Source organism: Balaenoptera ricei, chromosome 12 (assembly GCF_028023285.1).
Source record: "Balaenoptera ricei isolate mBalRic1 chromosome 12, mBalRic1.hap2, whole genome shotgun sequence".
In the NCBI taxonomy this organism is placed as follows: domain Eukaryota; kingdom Metazoa; phylum Chordata; class Mammalia; order Artiodactyla; family Balaenopteridae; genus Balaenoptera; species Balaenoptera ricei.
In genome coordinates this window covers 22,856,711-22,877,009 of record NC_082650.1, presented here as the reverse complement: position 1 = coordinate 22,877,009, position 20,299 = coordinate 22,856,711, and the positions used below count along the sequence as shown (strand labels likewise).

Genomic DNA, 20,299 nt, shown 5'->3' with positions numbered 1-20,299 from the left:
TTGGCAGTACCCAGTGCCAGTGTGCCAATTCCATGAAGTCATCAGGGACCCAAGCTCTTTCTAATTTCATGTCTACAAACTAGCACGATTACCAAGGTCGCCTTGTGGTCCAAGATGTCTGCTAGAGTTTGTCATCCCATTTCTATTCTTGGCAGCAAGGTGGAGAAAGGGGAAGGAGTCACTAAGGTCTTTCCCCTGCTGTCATTCCCCCTTTTAAGGTCCAGAAGTCTCTCCCAACAATTTCTGGTTATATGATATTTGTCTTAGGTAATAACATGGCCATATCTTGCTTTGAGGAATACTGGGAAATACACTGTTTTGGCTAGCTACGTTACAACTCCCTAATAATGTGTAGGGATCTAGTTTGTAAAGAACACGGGGAGAAAGGATGCAGGTAGACAGCTAGAAGTCTTTGCCAGAAGTGTTGATTATCCATGTGAACAGCGAAATTTTCAAGATGGTGGAAAGACAAGGAAAGACCCTGAGGTCCATGGGCAATTACAAGCATAACAATCCAATGGAAGAGAATTATGGATTATGGAGAATTATGGATGAGCCCTAGACCAGCGTATTTAGAAAACATTGAGAGAACACTGTAATAGTGGGATGCAAAGAGAAAACCAATCATACTTGCCAATTCTCTTTTTCAATTCTCTTACACACTGGAAGGAATGTAAGAGAATTAAAACTCATTACTTGAGAGGACTGCAAATAAAATGATTTTTTCAAGTGGCATTCAGGTTTTAATTAAGACAAAGAGGAAGAAGGAATCTGAGGAGAGGTAGGGGGGTTTGCTGATTCTGAAACAGTAGTTCCAGGGAATATGGTAGAAGGAACAAGGCTGTGTGGAGAAAGTACAGTTTACAGTTGAGAAGAGTAAGGATGCAGTGAGCAGTGATTCTTAACCTTTTGCTCACCTACCCACGAGTTAAAAATAATTAAACACAAATCTCCAATATTATGTAATTATTTATAAATAACTTTTCTGTATTGATGTACTAATACTATATATGTATTATACAAATACTATATGTGTTATAAAAGATATGTAAAAATAGGAACTTATAAAGAATGAGATAGACGTATCAATAGAAATGCTGATACCTTCCTCCCCACACTCCTGCCAATCCCTGGGATCTTATAGGTCTCAAAGGCTGCAGCCTCAGTATAGCTTAAGGTGGGGACTCTTAGGGGAAATAGGAGCAACCTAGCACAGAGTTGATCCCTACACTCAACTAAAAGCCTTCCCCTTAAAAATAAGAGCAAGAACACTTAAAATTCTTCAGAAAAAAATTTGTAATACCGTAAGACATAGTAAGATTAAATTTGGAGGAAGAAAAAGCATATTATCAGTTACAGGTATTATCATGTGAGATGACATTTAATCTGTGATCTCAGTGAAATCAAATAGCCAAGACATATAAAAAGCAAAAACATATTAAGGAACCACAGATCATTAGAGAAAGAAAGGATTATTTATTGAGTGTATTTGAGACAGATGCCAGTAACTGAGGTGGATGCATGTTATTAAAAGTTAAATTCAAAAAGGAATTTAACTGGAAAAATCATAACTGAATATCCAGTTTCTTAGAGATAAAAGAGCTTTCCAAGCTTAGAATTGATCGGGGGAAAAATCGCTTTGGGTACATAAATATTTTAAGCTTCTGTGTTTTAAAACAATATTCAAAAATTGAAAGATGGCACAATATTTGCAGCCAATATGTTTATTTTCCAAAGAGCTCATGTGATGCACTTTCAATTAAAAAAAAAAAAAATGCCACAAAAATGCTGGAAAAAAAGACCAGAACAGCTCACAGAGAGGAGGTGTTGGGGAGTTCAGTCACAATTACAACAAAAGCTGACTGAAACAGGTGCAGAGCTTGAACAACTCAAGAGATAGGACTGGTTCGAAGAGGGGAGGGTGTTCAGCCATGCTTCAAAAGGCGTGGAGTGGGGAGAGGTGATTAGAACCTGGTACTCAAATGGGTAAACGACCTGGACATGTTGTTAAATATGACTGGTTAAAAGAAAGAGAAAAAGACAAAATTTAGTCACACTTGTGATTAAAGCGATGGATAATAAGTGCTTTTTTTGCTTCTCAGAATTTTTTTTTTTTGTCAGAGTGATATCCAGTGCTGGTTACTGTGCAGTGAAAATGAAAGCATCACGCTTTTTACACTGTAAGTCGGTGTAAATCTATACAGCACTTTTAGAACTCCATTTTTTTCCTCTCATTAATACCTAGATGGATCAAACCCTTAAATTTGATACAGAAATAAATGCGTTAATTAATTAAGCTTAAAGCTCTGTAACATGAATTAGCTCTAAAAGCCTAAGCCTTCAAAAGTAGTTCCCTCAGATACAGCTATTGAAATTAAAAATGCATGCAGAATACATAACTGTATTATTTGTATATTAATGCATCTTTAAAGAAGATATGATTGGGTTGACATAATTGAATTGGAAATCCTGAGAGTAGCTAACATACCAAGCCATGTTCTAAAGCTGCAGTAAATAAAGCAATGATAGACCAGTAGACTAACAAATAACAAAGCAAGATAGACAATATAAAGAATTAGGCCCTTTTATCCTATGAAAGCTTAATATATGATAATGAATGATAAAAGTGGCATTTAAATCATTGGGGCAGAATGCGCTATTCTTTCATTCATGTATTTATCTATTCAGAAAATGTTTATCGAAGGCCAGGCACTATCCCAGATGCCAGGGATACATCAAACCAAGTAGACTACAATCGCCATTTTCATGGAGTTTAAGTTGGAGTTGTAGTAGAATCAGAGGATAAAAAAATTGAAGATGATTACCTGCTGAGGAGAAAATAAAGCAGAGAAGGAGGATAGTGTTCACAAGATTCCATTTGGTGGGGGAAACATGATATCCCTCCTTCCTACTGTATAAAGGACTGCCACACGGCAATTTGTTAAAAAGCAAACAACCCAACAGAAAATTTGGCAGATTTTTTCCTTTTATTTTGATAGCTATTCCTAATTCATAAAGGAGGATATAGAGCTATCCAGTAAATCTCTAATACCTTTTGAGTAGTGAAAATGCAAAATCAAAGTGAGATAACACAGTTCTGACATTGATAAGTCTAATATCAATTTTTAATTTAATATCAATTTTTTGTGAGTTTAGGAGAAATGGGTGCTTGCATGTGTTATAGATATAACTGCATAGTGGTAATTCGTTTTGGAAGACAGTTTTAAGAGTAGCTCTTAAAGTGAGAAAGGTACTACATATACTATGAGCCAGCAATTCTCATTCTTGGTATCTCCCTCAGGGAACTCTTCAATGTATGCTCAAGAAGGTCTGGTAGCGCAACATGTTTTGTAATGATGAAAATCTGAGAACTACCCAAATGTGCTTTAGTTTGATGTGGCCATAGTGTGGAGCACTGTAGTGCTACACAGATCTCCTGAGCATATTGTTGAATGTAAGAGGTACATTATAGGCAGTATATGTACATACCAGTGGTAACAACAATTACCACCAAACTTTACAGCTCTTATCACTGGGAAAGCTATTTAGGATTGTGGTAGCAGAGAGGTTTTTAGCTTCAGCCTTATCTCTAATATTTCTGTTTTTTTAAAGAGATGGTATACTTATTTGTATATATAAAAATGACCAAAACAATTCTCCCTGTTAGCCTCAGCTCGAGTGGCATTTCCCATTGTCCCAGCCCATATTGTGTATTTTATCAGTATTACTTATCTCGCCCTTGGCAAGTGCTCCTGTACACGTGGTTGTTTTTCTGAATGCCCTCACTTACCTATTAAATTGCAGGTCCCTTTGACAACTTAGGACCTAGTCCTTTTATTTTTTAAACATAATGCCAAAAGAGAAGGCCTTACTTCATAAAAATTTGTTATCATAATCATTCATCTTGCATTCTTTGGATAATATTTTTGTGTTCTTTATATTTGTGAATAAGAGCCACAGTAAATCAAAGTTTTATTTTATTTCTAAATTCACTTAAATTTTGAATTATTAATTAGACAAAACATATTTTAAACATTCAGTCCTGGAAATTGTTCAAATCGTATTTTTCTTTGTAGGTCGTTTGTATGCGATGCAAACGGGAATGAAGATTGATAGTAAAACTCCTGAATGTCGTAAATTTTTATCAAAGCTAATGGATCAGTTAGAAGCTGTAAGTTGAACACTGAAAATTTATTTTCTGATTAATGTTTAAAATGCCGTTTTATTTCATTTGTGTGTGTGTTGTCATTTTAGTTCTTCCTGTTGGCAGCAATCAGCAACGTCATAGCTGAGGAAAAATAAGACACTTTTTTTTTTTCATTTACGTCATACTGCTTAGGGAGTTGTAAGTTGGTGTAAGTCGGTTTCAGTATCTTTACATATACATTATATCTTGTTCCAGGTTATTGTAGATGATCTTTGAGTCATTCTTTCGTAAGTGACAAACCCTTTCTAACCTTCCTTCATGCAGTCACACGGATGATTGATTTGGGAATTCTTAAATGGCTCTTGTAATAATGAAATCGGGGACTTCCTTGGTGGTCCAGTGGTTAAGACTTCGCACTTCCACTGCAGGGGGTGCATGTTCGATCCCTGGTTGGGGAACTGCGATCCCACGTGCCGTGAGGCATGGCAAAAAAAAAAAAAGAAACGGGCAATTTATTTAGTGAAAAGGACCATGAAGGAAGTTGCCTATTGTTTCTTCCTCCTACTCTTGGTCCCATAACAAGATACTCTTATGGTCTAGGCATTTTCCTCTGCTAGCAGAAATGTGGTAGGTGACTAATAAGTCATCTTGAACTATGATGGAACTTCACAGGTTATGTAGAAGCACGAATCCAGGGAAAATTGAAGGATTTGATTGGGTGTCAATGCATCAGGAAGGCAGTGTTAAACCATAGTAACCTTACTTAGTAATCAGGGCTCCACCCTGTGCCTCCCGTGCCCAGCCATCCCGGTGTCTTTTTTAACAATGTCAAGGTTTACTTCTCATTAATGCATCTCCTCCAAGGCAGTTATATTCATAGCTGTGGCTTACTTTTTATTTGCTTATTTAGTTATGTGACCTGCTCAAGAGAATTAGAAACCTAAATATTTATTTGATCAGTTGCATTATTTTGTTTGGAGAAACAAAATTCAGACATATTAAAAATCAATACACTTATACCAGTCAGCCCAGAACTTTTTTTAAATGTGGAAAGTTATTCAGATCAAAGCCTACTTGTATTAAGCAGCCATGGGCAGTAGTGTTCTCTCTAACTTTGTATGGGTGCCTGGCCTTCTGACCCGGAATCCTGTCATCTGCTACTATTAACCATCCAAGGTAGCCTGGCGGCACCACTGATGACAACTCAGCTGCCCTTGGAGCCTGTCTGGCCTTCTACTTCTAACACTGCTTCTGTGGATGCAGGAAGAATTTGAGTACTCTTCTTTTGGAGGGTGGGGTTAAGAGGTGGGAGGAAGAATGTGTCTGACACGTAGCAATACATTTGTACAATACCGTCTCTTACAGACATTTTATATAGAATATATCTCTTTATTAATTTTACAGCTTAACAATAATAGCTAAAATAACAATAGTTTATGGATAAGACAAAACTCAAACAGTTCTTTATAATACTCAGAATGTAAAATCACATTTATAAAGAGACTTACCAGGAATTTATTATTTAATCTACATTAAATAACAAGGAATTTCATTCCATGGTGAGAACATATCTGCTTGTGCTATAATGTTTATATTTATAGTTGGAACACTTCAAGTATATCATGTTTTTGCTGCCAGATATTTTATGCTGAAGGTGAGATGAAATGACATGCTCCCACTAAATTTTTCTAGAAATAAATTGCCTACAATTAAATCATTTCACAGTGTGGATACAGTAAACCAGTGTTATATGTGGGGCTTTTTTTCTGTTTTTGTTCAGGATAAGCATGCCCAGACGTCCTTAAATTCCAGTATTCAATCTCTTCTGGGCCTTAATTATGAGAATATGTACTTTGCTGATTTTATGAAAAATCCGCTTGCTTTTTCTAAATTTAATTTGTTATTTTACAATGTTCTTTGAAAAAAGCAATTTTTAAACAGTAGTGTGGTACTCAGATCTAATATTCCAGAAGGTCATTTTACTCCAGTATGACAGTCTGAGTAAAATGTAGGAATTTAGTTTGTTGTTTTTAAAATACTTTAAATTATTGTATGTGTAGGAAAGGGATGTACTGACTGGAAATTTACATGGTTGTAAATTGTGTTGATTTGAGGTATATATTTGTCTAAATTTTTAAAACTTCCGTAATCCTATTCTAAGTTTGTTTTCTTATACCTTACTTAGAATTAGATCTCTAATGCAATGTGCTCTGAGAGATACTTTTTTAGGATATAATGATCCTTCTCATTGTATTTTTCTATATTTGATAGAAGAAATTGAAATAGGAATAAATTAAAAATTTAAATTATGTATGGTTAGGAAAGAATTTCTTAATTCCATTTTTAGGATACTTGTTAGTACATTTGAAATATTTGTCTGATGCTTTACATAGATAGTTGGATGTTTTTTATTCTTGATTATTTTGATATTTAGAGCTAAATTATACTTTCACGTTATCATGAGTGTCTTCAGAATTTTGTGAACATTGGATTTGATTATTGGGAATTTTTATACTTAAGTATACACTTCTGTGAGCCCAGAATCATAAGTTCTGTATCTCATTTTATTTTAGCTTAAGAAACAGTTGGGTGATAATGAAGCTGTTACTCAAGAAATAGTTGGTTCTGCCCATTTGGAGAATTATGCTTTGAAAATGTTTTTGTATGCAGATAATGAAGATCGTGCTGGGCGATTTCACAAGTAAGTAAAGATAGATAAAATAAAAATTATAAGTTTAGTTACTGTATAACCAGAATTTATCCAGTTTTCTCTTGATCACTCTCAGACTTCCTGATTAATGATTTAGATTTTTTTTTTTTGAATCTCAGAATGAGTTTGGTTTACAAGAGTAATCCTGGCTTTTTAAAGAAAATGGCTAAACGAAGAATACCCAGGGCAGATTCATTTTCTTAGTAAATATACCCTAACTAGCCATTTAGTAAAATCTGTGTTGATTTTAACCAAAAACAGCCTGGTCCAATGATACTGATTTTAAAAATTCCCACCGCTACCGATTCAAGTGATTTGTCATTATTATGATAAGACTTAAATACAAAGAAATACACATGGCTTGATATGGATTCAGATAGTACTGTCATTACATTTTCTAAAATCAAAAGCATACTATGAAACCTTGTAGTATGGTCACCTGTTGTATGTGCTGTAACTTCCTCCTAATAACAGATTACAGAAGGAGCTCCATTGTGTTCTTGAAATCTGATTTTATTTAAAACATTAATTTCAGAGTGCTTTTATAAACATTGGAAGTTTTTGTCTTGTAGCTACAAGACTAATTCTTACATCTTTCATTTGAATTAGATGAACTTTTCTTTTCTCTTCCAGAAACATGATCAAGTCCTTCTATACTGCAAGTCTTTTAATAGATGTCATAACAGTGTTTGGAGAACTCACTGATGAAGTGAGTGTACATTCTTTATTGTCTTATTGGCTGGAGATCAGTATGGTTGCTTTTTATTAGTTTTATTATTACGTTGTTTATTTAGAGCAGCATGTCCATCAGAAATGTAGTATAAGCAAAACGTGTAATTTTAAATTGTCTACTAGCCACATTTTAAAAAGTGAAAACAAAAGATGGAATTATTTTTAACAATAAATGTTATTTTTTTGTAGTAAGTTCTTTAAATCCAGGATGTATTTTATACTTTAGTGAGTACATAGCTACTGTACTGGTCTCTGAACCCCAGGTTCAGAGTTTGATTTTATTAAGTGTTTAAATATTACGGATCCTGGATGCTGTTAAATTTCTGTACTGTTATTTGGTAAACATTACTGGAGGCGGAGACTTTTTAGTGCTGTTTTTTTCCTATTTTGTTTCTAGCCAGGAATATTATTGTTAAAGATTTGTCTCTATTGTAAAATACATATAGAACTTGACATTTTACAAGATACTTCCTATCCATTTTATCAGTTTGTTTCTCATAAGCACTCTAAGATAAGTAGAGCACATATTCATTTTATGTATGAGCAAACTGAGGCTAAGTGACAAACTTGTTGCCGTGAGTTCAGTGTTGTTTTCACTGTAGCAGGCTTTACCATTGACGTGGAAAATTTGTTTTCTGAGACGGGAGATATTAATCTAGAAAGAGAACAAAAGAGAGAGAGAGAGGAAGGAAGGGAGCGAGGGAATGAGGGAGGGAGGAACGGAGGAGAAAAGAGAGTTACAAATGAGACTGATAGAGGCATGTCATATTAGTGATTTGAAATCTATGAAGAACATTGCTTTCTATGAAATGATTTTTTCAAAATGGTGAGCAGCTCAGTGTATCGTTCCAAACAAAACAAAGTACAATCTATCTATGAGATATTTTACATGTTCATAAAACAGTGCATCAAAACTGTACAATAAATGCTTGGTTTATATGTAAAATGTAGTTAAGCTCTAGGCCTGATGATCATAAGCTGAGTTTTTGAGTTGGCAGAGATGTGCAGAACATTTCAAAATTGTGCCGAATGAGGGACACTTTTTTAATGTGTGTGACTGTCCCTTTTCTTTCAAAACATCAAGCATCCTGGCTCTTGCCCACACAGCATTCCCCAGTCAGATGACTAGAAACCACCAACAGATATTTCCAAACACCCGCTAGGGTATAGGGAAATGCCCATTGAGAGCCACTGCTGTTAACTTTTCTTGAAATAGAGAAATATAAGAGAAGACTGAGGCCTGGAGTGTGAAAACCACAAATGCGTCTCACTTTTTTGCATTTTAGAGGCCCTGTGGATCCACTGTTTAGTTCCCTTTCTACTCCTGTCTCCTGTTACTACTGATCTGGATTTTTTTTCCTGTTTTACTAGTATGGGGCTCTATACTAAATAGGGCATACAGAGGATATAGAGGTGATTTAAGCATGATATTATGGAAAGCTGTAGATAGGTAGTAGAGTTTTGGTGAGTACCAGGTGGCTGAAGGAGAATAATGAGACCAGATTAGAAAAGTAAGTCATAAGCCAGATCAGACAGATGATAAAAGGCCTGGCATCTTCAATTAGGGGATTTATTGAATAAAGAATTATACTTTGGGGTGCTTGGTATGATAAGACTCTATAGAATGAACTGGGGTAGGAAAGAACTACAAGTCATTTGGCAAAAGAACTAGTTAATGATTACTGTGGAACTTCGTACAAAGTGGGTTGTCGTTGACCTGAGGAAAAATAATATGTTTAGACTTATATTTTAAAGTGTGAGGTGCAGGTGTAGCATCCAAAAATAAATCACCACAAGACTCTCGGAAATAAAAAGACAAGAAATATGCAAAATAGAGATGAAAGTTCAAGTTAGGAGATTAGACAAACCCTCAGGTAAGAAGATAGTTTTGAAAGAGAGAGAAGATGGTCAGGTAAACATCCTGATAAACACCTGTATTTAAAAGGCTAGAGGAAGAAGTGAATAAAGAAACACAATTAGAGAAGTGGATAGAAATGTAAGATATTAGAAGAGAAGGTCATGATAAGGCACAGTAGCAGATCAGTTTGCCAGACACTTCTGAGATGGCTTTTCTTGCCTCTCCTACTTCTTACTTAGAGGAGCTCCTTTTGCCCACGTATCTCAGACGCAAGCACACAGTTCTTTGAAGTTATAACTGCTAACAGTGGGGAACCCAGATAAAAGGTAAAGTAATAGATACAGGAAAAAGAACAAAATGTCCAGAAGTCTTAAGTGAGTAATGTAGGTTTTGTTTTGTTTTTGTTTTTGTTTTTGTTTTACTTAAGGGACACATAAATACCTCCACACATAATTAGCATGTAATTCATCTGCATTTCAGAAGGAAAAAACATCTAAGTTTACATATAGGTATCCTTAACAAAGAACAGCTTTCTTAGTTATTTGAACAAAGTAGCTAAGGCAAGGACTCTTAATGGGACAAATGAGAGGGCTTCAAAAGGAGCTGGGGAAGAGATGTTTAGATACTGAGGATACTGAAGACTGCACGTAGCCCAAGAGTGAAAGGGACATTTTCCCAAAATGTTTACACTCTTTTCTTTCCCTGTCTAATCACCCAACCTAAGTTTTTCTGCCTTGCATTGGCATTAAAGTAGGAAATAGCATCTGTGTTGGTGATTAAAGGATCCAGAGAGCAGGAGGGGTCTGAAATGGTATGGGAAAAAGAAATTAGGCATTGTAAGGCCAGCATGGAAAGGAAGTCCCTATAATTATTTGATTGGGCTGAGGTTTATTCTTTGGGCCTTTATGTAAATCCTGCATTTTAAATTAGAAAATGTATGTACACACATTTAGTGTGTAATTATATGTGGGTGCTCTTCACTAACTTACATATGTTTGTTATAACATGCAAAGTTTATACATCCAGTGAAAGTTGTATATATCAAAAGTTATAATTTGTTTGGCATACAATGCTGACATTTCTCATATCCATTATTATACAGTGATCTTATCCTTATAGGACTAGTGAACTGGTTTTTGGCCATGAACTAAGGTTGACTAAATAAAGGCAGCCGACAAGGAAAGTGAAATACTGGCAAGATTGTCCATACACCAATAACATAATCCCCCAGCCAGCCAGTTTGATCAGCCTAGTTTCAAATTCTATTTTCCCTTACTTCTAATGTTGGTTTTTTGTTCCATCATTTTCCATTTCTAGAAGTGGCATCTTCATCATTATCACTGAGATACAGGTTTTTCAGAATAATGATTTAAAATGTCATAACTTTAAATAATGCTCCACTTGAGTGGAATAGGGAGGAATACACTCTAGCTGTGACTTTCACAGCTCCTACCAAAACAGATAAGCAAAGTAGCCATCGGCATCAACCCTCTCTGGTAGGTCCTCATTGTTGTCTGAGGAAATCTCAGGCTTGTATTTATTTACTTGTGATTTAAGCACTCTATGCCTAAAACAAGACACAAACTAGCGGAACATTTCTTATTTCACAATAACTATTAAAAACATGACATGTTTTAAAAGCTGGGTATAACTGGTTACTCAAAGCATTGTAACTCATTCCCTCCTTTCCACTTTCACTTTAGTTTCATCCTATACTTTGAAAACACTAGCAGAGACAAAGACAGGAAACAGAAAGGTGGGAAAAGAATAAGTTTAAGGATTTCAGGTAGGCAGATTTTTTTTTTTTTTTAATATATGCTCCTGTAGGTGTATTTCAGGAATTGCTGTTTCTTATTTGTTCATTTATAAAGGAAATGTGGTGGTGTTATTACCTGCATAGTATCCCATAGCTTTTTAATAAAGCTGGAACTTTCTTCAAAAAGAGTTGTTTCCCTTGCTTCTCAAAGAATGCTGTTTGAGAAACATTAAAGTCTATAATAACAGAAAATGAGGAAGGGAAAGGCATTATAATTATCTTGTAGTTTTTATTTGTGTATTTTAAAATTATCTTTTAATTTTATCATCTTTATAATCAAGATAATGGGGTTTTTTTAATTATATTTTTTAAAGTTTAAAAAATGGTGTGTTTTTTCCCTATCAGTTCTGAAAATTTATTTAAAAGAACAGTGACAGTGGTTGTCAGATCCAAGCCTAAACTCCAAACCAAGAGGTCATTTTACCTCTCAGGACTTGGTTTTTCTTCTGTAAAATGGGAAGCCTGGTTGAGCAGATCTCTGAGGTCCTTTGCAGCTCTACCAGTGTATGATTATATGTTCCAAGCATGCAAGAAGAGATGGGAAAAGGAGAATAAAAAGCAAAGATGAAAAAGACAAAAAAAGAAAAGGAGAGAAGCAAAAATAGTTTTAGATTAGAAGCTACAAAAGGAGGGATGAAAAATTACCCATTTAAGTTACATAAACGATAACAAAAAGTAGAGCCACCAGAAATTATGACAGCAAAGAACTAATTTCTAGTAGGAAGAAAGGAGAAGAAACATGACATGGCAATGTAGGGGTTGTCAGTGTAGGGAGGGAGCAAGACGAACATCTGGGGCCTTCTTATGGCATTTGTACGTAAAGATATTGAGTCTTCTAATTAAATTCCTTTTATTTAACATTCCAGCCTTTTTTTTTTTTAAGGTCGTTGGTTCACAAGCTACTTTACTGCAGTTTACCTAATTAATTTTCCTATTTTAGGCTCTTTTACCCTGGAACCTATTCTCCTCTGTCATTGTTTTATTGAAGAACCTAACAGGGACTTTTCCTTTCCTGGCATTTCAAGTCCAGACGCCTTCTTATGCTACTTCTTACCAGTCCAGTTGTATGTTTGTCAGACTATTCTGCTTACTTCCCGCTCAGCTTTCACCATTGTAAACTTTGGTTTTTTAGCCTGCTTTGTCTAAGTCTTACCTTCTCTTCGAGTCTTAGCTCCATTATTATAGCCCTTATATGCATTTCTCCATTCTCTCAACTCATTTAGGATCTTAACTTTATGAGTGTTACACTATAAACGTATTGACTTAAGTTTTTTGTTTTTTGTAAATTATTCTTTTGGCTGCGTTGGGTCTTTGTTGCTGCACATGGGCGTTCTCTAGTTGTGGTGAGCGGGGGCTACTCTTCATTGCGGTGCGTGGGCTTCTCATTGCAGTGGCTTCTCTTGTTGTGGAACGTGGGCTCTAGGCACACAGGCTTCAGTAGTTGCAGTGCATGGGCTCAATAGTTGCGGCGCGCATGCTCTAGGGCACAGGCTCAGTAGTTGTGGCACACGGGCTTAGTTGCTCCACGCCATGTGGGATCTTCCCAGACCAGGGATTGAACCTGTGTCTCCTTCATTGGCAGGCAGATTCTTAACCACTGCGCCACCAGGGAAGTCCCTGACTTAAGTTTTGTATATCGTATTTTGGAGTAGATTACACTGCAAGTCCTCAAAGGGGAGACTCTCATTCTACTCTTACATCTTCTCTGGCAGTGGCTGTAAATTTGCACATTGGGTAAAATCTCAGAGTAAAAACAGTAGCTATTTAGTAGCTATTATAGTAGCTATTTAGTAGCTATTTCAAGGAAATACAGGATATTATAGATATTTCAAAAGTTGCTATAGTTTAGCTTTTCATTTTTCAATCTATAGATGAAGATAATGTTCAGACTTGTTTACATGGAACTTCTTTCATAACTCATCTAAAATGTAATAGATCTCATTTTTCTTGGTCTATTTCCTGACATTTTTTCCTTTTAATTTCATGTCATTATTCATAGTTTGCAGTATTCACAGAAATTTTAAAAGTCTGTATTTTCTTTAGTCTTCAACTTAAAATTTGTTGCTATTCTGTTTCTGAACACTCCTATCTGTTTAGTTATTTAACTCTTTTAACTGTGCTTTATGTATACAATTCCATCTCAAAATTTGATTAAATTTGTTGTCATTGTAAACTTCTACCATTCCTATAACTGTCTTGGAATCAGTTTCCCAGTTTTAGGTATAGAGTTACCAGAAGTATATATTAAAATTTTTAATTTTGTATTTTAAAGCAAGTGATGTTCAAAATATAAATAAGTTATTTTTCTACTTTAACATCTTGTATTAACTACTTACGGCCAGTATTGATAGGCTTTCTTTTATCGTATTTTAGATTTATTTCACTTCTAGCAATGTTTGAGGAGCAGATACCGTTTTGCCCTTATCTGTTGAGTTTCTGCTAATTTGGGGAGTCAAACGAATATGGCATGTTTTCCTGCCCTCACAAGGTTTGTGTTCCAACTTGGAAAGGGAAGCAGAATAACTGAGTATGATGATATATGGTGTAGTAATGACAAAATACAGTGACACGATCCAGTCCTACCATTTGCCTGGCACTGTGCTTAGACACTTTAGATATATCTTGTTTCACTTTCACAACCCTGAATTACAGTGAGAAAACAGAATCAGAAAATAAAAGTTCCTTGTCCCCAGATGCTATGGCCCAGAACAGTATTAACAAACTCTGTGTGATAAAGGTCCAGCATTTTTTTCTTCTTAATTTCCATTCTGTTGCAAACTGATTGTTTTGTAAAATATAAGTAATAATTAACTAGAAAAATAAAACCTTAAAAAGACATATAAAATACAAGCCTAATTTGCTATAAGTTTCCTAAATGCTCTCAATTTCTGTACTGTCTTGTCACAAAAGTGGTAAACAGTTTGCAGGCCAGCTCTGGTTCTGGGACCATATTTTGATTGGCACTGATCTACATCCCTCTATGGGAGCTCCCAGAGAATCCTGTTTGTATCTCAATCAGAGACTCTCCCTACTCGAAAAACAGGGCTGCAACATAACTGGAATAATAATGTACATGAATTTTTTTTGCAGCTGTCTGCAAAGGAGGTAGTACATGAATAGCTGTCTGCAAAGGAGGTAGTGTGTTTAAGGTATTCATTTGCACTGTAAGGTTCAGAATTAAGCAACATCTTCTTGCGAGCCTAGAAAACCATGGTAGATCAGGAGAAATGCATCTACTTACAAAACTGTGTTTTGTACATACACCATACCTTAAGTTTTCATGCTCTCACTGTACACTGGAGGTCTCATTCTTAATAATTGTAATAATAAATAGAAAGATATGAGGGTAGTATTGTCTCTCTTATTAGAGTAGGAATTTCATGTATCTTGTATTCACTTCTGTATAATAATTGCCAAGAACAGTGTCTTGTACCTGATCTTCAAGTAGTTGTAAATGAATGAAATATTTTTGTATGCAATGTTAGTATAATGTCGTTCAGAATACTGCAGGCATTGGCCTCAAAATCCCATATGCCACTTCATAACTGTGTGACTTTGGGTAAGTTATTTGACTTATGTAAGCCTGTTCCCACATGTGTAAGATGAAGAAAATTGTTACACCTACTTCTTCAAGGTGTCTTGGATTTTAAATGAGAAAATATATGTAAAGCCTTTAACAAAGTACCTAGCATATAGTAAACGCTTAAAAATCATTAATTTTGCTTTTATTAGTTGATGGATAATGTTCTAATATTTAGAGAGGACATCCACATAAAATACATGAAAATTTTAATGGAAACTATCCTCATCTACTCAATCTTATATATTAAGATAAATTTATTCAGAAATAGGCATATTATGTATTATTACTACTATATTTGGAGGCCCAGCATGTACAATTGGAGTCCCAAAAAAGACACTAGGAAGAAAATGTTGAAGAAATAATGACCATAGATTTTCTAAATTGGGTGAAAAAAATAGTTATGGAGCCAAGAAGCTTAGTGAACCTCAAGTAAAATAAATACAAAGAAACCATACCTGAGAGCATTTACTGGTTGTGATAGTCCAACCAGTAAAGTTCAGTGATGGAAGAGGAAATCTTGAAGGAGCTGTCTTGGGAGATGACACATTATGCACAAGGTAACAATGCTTTGAAGGATGGGTGGCTTCTCATTTTTTAAAAAAGTTGTGGCAAGAAGATAATGAAATTGGCATATTTAAAGTACTGAAAGAAGAAGGAAACAAGCAAAAGAACCTGACAGCTCAGACTTCTATGTAGAGCAAAGCTACCCTTCAAATAATGAAGGTAAAATAAAAGACATTTTTAGATAAATTAGTTCATTACTAGCAGATCTGCACTAAAGTTCTAAAGAACTAAAGAACAGCAGAAAGGAGGTTATTCAAGCTGAAAGAAAATGATACCAGATGACAACTTGGATTTATAGGAAGGAATAAAGTACACTGATACAGTGTATAAGTAAATACATTAAAAACTATATATTTCCTCTTTTATTTGTTTCTTGAAAAAAATATATATGCCATTTAAGTAAAACTTACTGTAACTATACATATATATTTGGTAATCCCCCCCCAAAAAGGCAGGGAAAGGGAACAGAGGGAAACAGAAGCAGATAGGACTAATATAAAACAAATAGCAAAGTTTAGGCCTACATACAGCTGTATCAGTACATACTATAAATGTAAATGGAGTAACACTCCAATTTAAAAGTAGAAAGCAAGTCCTAACTGTATACTATTTATAAGAGACATCCTTTAAATACAGAGACACAGATATTTTGAAAATGAAAGGATGAAAAAATATTCAGTGCAAATACTAAGTTAGCAAAATCTGAGGTGGCCATATTAATATTAGATAAAGTAAACTTTAAGGTGATGTTTTACCAGAGGTAAAATGGGACATTTTGTTATCAAGAAGATATTACAGTTCATTAAGAAGATATCACAGTTATAAATGTCTATGTACCTAATAGCAGTTTTAAACTTTATGAAACAAAATGTGATAAAAATAAAAGAAAATATAGAAAAAAAGTCATAATTGTGGTTGGAGATTTTAACACCCCCCTCTCAGTCATTGGTAGGATAAATAGTTTAAAAGCAGTAAAATTATCTAAAATGAATAAAGACTGCCCACATCAAATATTGGCTAGAATGTGTGAAAACAAGAGCTTTCGTACATCGCTTGGTGAAAATGTTAGATGTCATAACCACTTTGGGAAAAGATTTGGCAGATTTTTATAGAGTTAAACATACACCTACCTTTTTACCCAGCAATTCCTTGGTGTTTTTCCAAGAGAAATGAAAACATATGTCCAGAAAAGACTTGTTCAGGAGTGCTCATAGGAACTTTATTCATGATATCCCAAAGCTGTGTAAACAACCCAGATGTCCACCAGCAGAGGAACTGATAAATAAATTGTGCTGTTACTAAGGTATAAAAAGAGGCTACTGATATACCCTAAAACATGGATCAATTTTGTAGACATTATGTTGAGCAAAAAAGGACCCAAAAGAATACAAACTGTATGATTCCCTTCATATAAAGTACTACAACAGACAACTTGATTCTAGTGAAGAAAATTAGGAGTTTTTTGGTGTATGGCAAGGGGAAGTTGATCCGGAAAGGGATATAAAGGAGCTTCCTGGGGAACTAGAAATGTTGTATTTTGATAGGAGTATGTTTTACACGGGTAGATCTTTTTGTCAAAACTCAAACTATACACTTAAGATTTATACATCTCAAGGTATATCAGTTTTACTGCAAAAAAAAGTTAAATATTGAACTATTGTTTGTAGGTTTGCTTTTTCTTGATGTTATTGAGTTGGCAATTCTAAAACTTGTGACTCTATATTCGAGGATTGTGCAAATGAGTAAATATATTGAGGGAGCCAGATTTCTCACTTCTGGGGAAAGAAGTTACAGTGGGGGATGGGCGAAGACTAGATTGTATTATAGTGTTGGATTGGAGTTGGAGATGTCCATATTAACTCATGCTTTTAAATATACAAATAAGGCAAAATAGATATAGTTCTATAAACAGTATGTATGTGTACTATAAATGTGTGCATATACAGTATATGCATGTATTTGTATATACAGCATATATACATAGGTGTGTGTACACATGCACATAAAACATAGTTCCTATATCTCTGTACTGAAAGAACCTAGAAGCAATGATGCATCAATAACAGTGAGCACCTCTAGTGCCTGATTTTGTGTTCTAAATACCCTTCATCTATAAAAGGAACCAGGACTCTTATAGAAAGGACTGAATCTAGGGCTGGGTAAGTGAAAGTACTAAATGAAGCTGGACCTTCTTACTGTGCCAGAAAGTAAAGAAATGGTTCACATAATCACAGGAACATGTCAGAAGGATCCAGAAGCCAACTTGAAAGGGTTCCCACTGTCGGCATCAGGGACAATTTGACTATCGAAATATGAATGATATTAATAGGTAATGCATTGAATAAAATAAGAATTCATTGGTCCCTACTGAAACATACATGGAATAAATAAATGAATGAATAAATAAATAATGGAAGGACAGAGAAAGCTCCTTACAGTAGCGTTCTAACTAATAAATAGAGAAATGACGATAAAGTTAGAAATAATTAATGGGATTTAAAACTAGAGGGTAGAAAATTTAGTGATGAGCAGGATATTTATATTAGTCTCTAAATGTCTCCCCTCAGATTGCTTATTAATTTTAAAGGGGAAAATAGTAAGCCAGTAATGGAAAAACCTGTCTGACACCACTTTAACCAAGTCGTCAAACCTAACACAATCAATATTGGGACCAGCTGATATTATGTGGCTCCTAAAAAGATGAAGGGAGAAAGGCAAATATCACTTCAGTGCAAATCCTGTGGAAAATGCATAATCTGAACCTAATCATGAGGAAATATCAGATAAATCCAAACTGAAATGTCAAGGTCAAGAAACGCTAACAAAGGCTGTTCCAGATTAAGGGCTAAAAAGATAATGACAACTAAATAATGGATGCTTTTTAAGTTAAATAGACCCAGGGGAGGAACTACCAAGGACATCATTGGGCCAATTGACAGAATTTATTGGGACTGTGGATCAAACAGTATTCTTGTGTAAGTGTTAAATTTCCTGATTTTAATAACCGTTGTGTGTGAGATTGTCCTTGATCTTAGAAAATGATTAATGAAAGGGTAAGGGGGCAGAGTGACTTCCAACTTACTCTTAATTGGTACAGAAAAAAATGCAGTAAACATTTTGCATATTAATATGTGCATAGTAAGTCCATGCATATTTGAGTAGATTGATAATACAAAATGTAAACAATTGGGTGATCTGAGTGAAAGATATCCCGTACTAGTTTTAAAACTTTTCTCCAAGCTTGATGAAATTATATAAAGTAAAGTTATTTCACAAAACTATATATATATATATATATATTTCCCCCCCCCCCCAAAAGATAGCATTGGCTTCTTTTCTTGCCCTGGTGGATTTTTTTTTTTTTAACATCTTTATTGGAGTATAATTGCTTTACAATGGTGTGTTAGTTTCTGCTTTATAACAAAGTGAATCAGTTATACATATACATATGTTCCCATATCTCTTCCCTCTTGCATCTCCCTCCCTCCCACCCTCCCTATCCCACCCCTCTAGGTGGTCACAGAGCACAGAGCTGATCTCCCTGTGCTATGCGATTGCTTCCCACTAGCTATCTATTTTACGTTTGGTAGTGTATATATGTCCATGCCACTCTCTCACTTTGTCCCATCTTACCCTTCCCCCTCCCCATATCCTCAAGTCCATTCTCTAGTTAATGTTCATACCTTCTTTGGATATCTTTCAGCTAATTGGAGTGTACCTTTCAAATATTATAAAAATAGAGTAAATTTAAGTATTTGTGTATTATAGTTAAGATTTTATGGTACAGTTTTACTCTCATTTTTAAAATTTGTTTTATAAAATTCTAGTTGCTTTGAAAAATACAAAGGTATAAAAATTTTGAATAAGTCTCCAGGAAATACATGTAATTTGTGATAACACTTTAATATTTGAATCATGATAGTAAGTTTGTTGAATATGTATTTTTAAAGTGTTTCTCATTGTGCTATGTCCAGTGTTCCTGGGAGTTATATAGAGCCCTTGTTTGTGTAATATACTTGGGAGAATTGAGGGCCTAAGAGTATAAATGTGTTATCTGTGATGTTACCACCAACTTAGAGATTCTTATTTTCTTTTGTGTCGCTAACTTCTTTGAAATGTTATGAAAGCTGTGGCTTCTCTCCCATGCATATGTGTATTGCTTTTTTTTCATATAATTCAGGGGGTTTCAAGGACGCCCTTCACCCTATCCACTGACCCCTCCCTGCAAGCTTAAGTGAAACTGTGTACTGAAGTTTAATGTTCACATTTATTTGTTAGCAAAAAGTGTTTCACTCCAGTTCACTGTTTTTCTTAGTGCCGTTCTAGAACAGCCAGCTTCAGAATTGTTTGTGGTACTCGATTTAAAAAAAAAAAAAAATGGATTCCAGAACCTACTGTCCATTCATTCATTCACCAAATATTTGTTAATGTCTACTACATGCCAAACACTGTTCTAGGCAGTAGTAATACAACAGTAGATTAAATCCCTGCCCTCATGGTAATCACATTCCTCTGGTGAAGACAGACAATAATCAAATAAACACATAAAATGTATAGTATGTCATGATAAATATCATGGTAGGGATCCCATGGTTGGGATAGGAAGGTCAATTTAAATAAGGTATTTGGGGAATGTCTCACTAAGAAGGCAACATTTTAGCAAAACCCTGAAGAAGATAATGGAGTGAATCATACAGATGTTCCAGGAAGAGACAAGAGAAAGTGCAAAGATTTGTGAACAGCACAGTTACCTGTTAAAGTTCAAGACATAGCAAGGAATACAACGTGGCTTAATCTAGAGTGAGGAAAGTGCTGGCAGGTGATGGTGGGGATGGGGAGCTCAAATAGAGTTGACAGGATTTGACTGCTATCTTTAAAGTGTTATTACT

The 20,299-nt window shown here is 35.0% G+C and overlaps 1 protein-coding gene across 2 annotated transcripts in view; it reads left to right on the top strand.

The window, feature by feature from the left end:
- The window catches only part of VTA1 (vesicle trafficking 1), a 72,889-nt gene that overhangs the window by 14,152 nt on the left and 38,438 nt on the right, over positions 1-20,299 (top strand). For both annotated transcript variants that reach the window (XM_059941088.1, XM_059941089.1), the window contains exons 2-4: positions 4,077-4,171; positions 6,721-6,848; positions 7,491-7,566. In XM_059941088.1, coding sequence (XP_059797071.1) covers positions 4,077-4,171; positions 6,721-6,848; positions 7,491-7,566 — 299 coding nt within the window. The remainder of the gene's footprint in view (positions 1-4,076; positions 4,172-6,720; positions 6,849-7,490; positions 7,567-20,299) is intronic.